The sequence below is a fragment of the Lucilia cuprina genome, chromosome 5 (genome assembly GCF_022045245.1).
Source record: "Lucilia cuprina isolate Lc7/37 chromosome 5, ASM2204524v1, whole genome shotgun sequence".
In the NCBI taxonomy this organism is placed as follows: domain Eukaryota; kingdom Metazoa; phylum Arthropoda; class Insecta; order Diptera; family Calliphoridae; genus Lucilia; species Lucilia cuprina.
The window spans coordinates 52,090,523-52,091,978 of NC_060953.1; the positions used below are offsets into that span (position 1 = coordinate 52,090,523).

At 26.3% G+C, this 1,456-nt stretch overlaps 1 protein-coding gene across 1 annotated transcript in view; it reads right to left on the reverse strand.

Annotated features, from left to right (window-relative positions):
* Window positions 1–802: 802 nt before the first annotated feature.
* The window catches only part of LOC124420265, a 1,419-nt gene continuing 765 nt past the window's right edge, over window positions 803–1,456 (reverse strand). Inside the window, exon 2 of the mRNA XM_046952538.1 lies at window positions 803–1,087. Coding sequence (XP_046808494.1) covers window positions 803–1,087 — 285 coding nt within the window. The remainder of the gene's footprint in view (window positions 1,088–1,456) is intronic.

The window sequence follows — 1,456 nt, forward strand, 5'->3', positions numbered from 1 at the left end:
TATCTATCTATCTATCTATCTATCTATCTATCTATCTATCTATCTATCTATCTATCTATCAATCTATCAATCTATCTATCTATCTATCTATCTATCTATCTATCTATCCATCTAACACTAAAATCCACTTTTTTGTTTTTATTTACACCATTTATTTGAATGCAATTTTATTATCTCTTTACACATAATACAAACACATACAGTTGTTAAACACATACATAAGTATTTCTATATATTATGGTAATATATAATTTTATATTACATTTTTTCACATACACATTTATTTAGTTATACACAAATAATTATTGTATAATCTTTGAAAAAGAAAATAAATTTAAATTTTCGTTTAAATAATGTAAATTATAAATCAATCAACTTTTTTTCCACACTTGCACTATAATTTGTTTTATATAAAAATTATTTAATTTTTTGTTTTTATCATATAATAATATAATTTGTTAATAAATTTAGATTTTCTTTATATATTTGTTATTATATCACAGTTACTAAATATAGATTTAAGAAAAAAAATTATATATATTTAAATAAAAATTAAACAGCGTGAAATGAAAGTATATTTTCGTTTTAGCACTAAAACGATTATTACGTTATTTTCTTTACATATATAAATAAATTTTAGAGAAACATATGCTTAATTGATATGTTGTTTTATGAATTCTCTTATTTTTCACGAATAGAAAACTGAAAAAAGTTATAAAACTCTGCATTAAGTTATATTCAGTAGTATAAAAAACTGATTGTTATATTCGTAAGTTATAACACTTTTAAAGGTGTTATTAAATTATGACAGTTCAAAACCGGTATTACTAGTAACTGCATAACGAAGTTTATCTCTTAGTGTTGATTTCTTTTGATAATTTGGCAATTTGAGTAAATTGAAACAGGTGGATGAGGTGGGTAAACGATTTAATGGATCCTTTTTGCGAATGGTGAAAAAACCTCGTATAACACTGCCTATGGTATCACCAGTATCCTCATCATCACCTACCTCAACACAGCGTATTGAAAAGGGAGGCTCTAAGTGGGCAAATCCAAGGAGTGGGGGTTTCGAACAACTGGTAACAAACTGAAATTGTAATAAATAGCAGCGTTATATAAAAACATTAACTTCATTCTTTAAAAGATCGTGTTAAGACTAAAGACAATTCTATAACCTAGTCTGTGGTTTAGTAGTTAGCCTAGTCTATAGTGTGGTCTATAGTATAGTCTATAGTCCAGTCTATAGTCCACTCTATAGCCTAGTCTATAGACTAGTCTAGTCTATAGTGTAGTCTATAGTCTAGTCTATAGTCTAGTCTATAGTGTAGTCTATAATCTAGTCTATAGACTAGTCTATAGTCTAGTCTATAGTCTAGTTTATAGTCTAGTCTATAGTCTAGGCTATAGTCTAGTCTATAGTCTAGTCTATAGTCTAGTCTATAGTCTAGTCTATAGT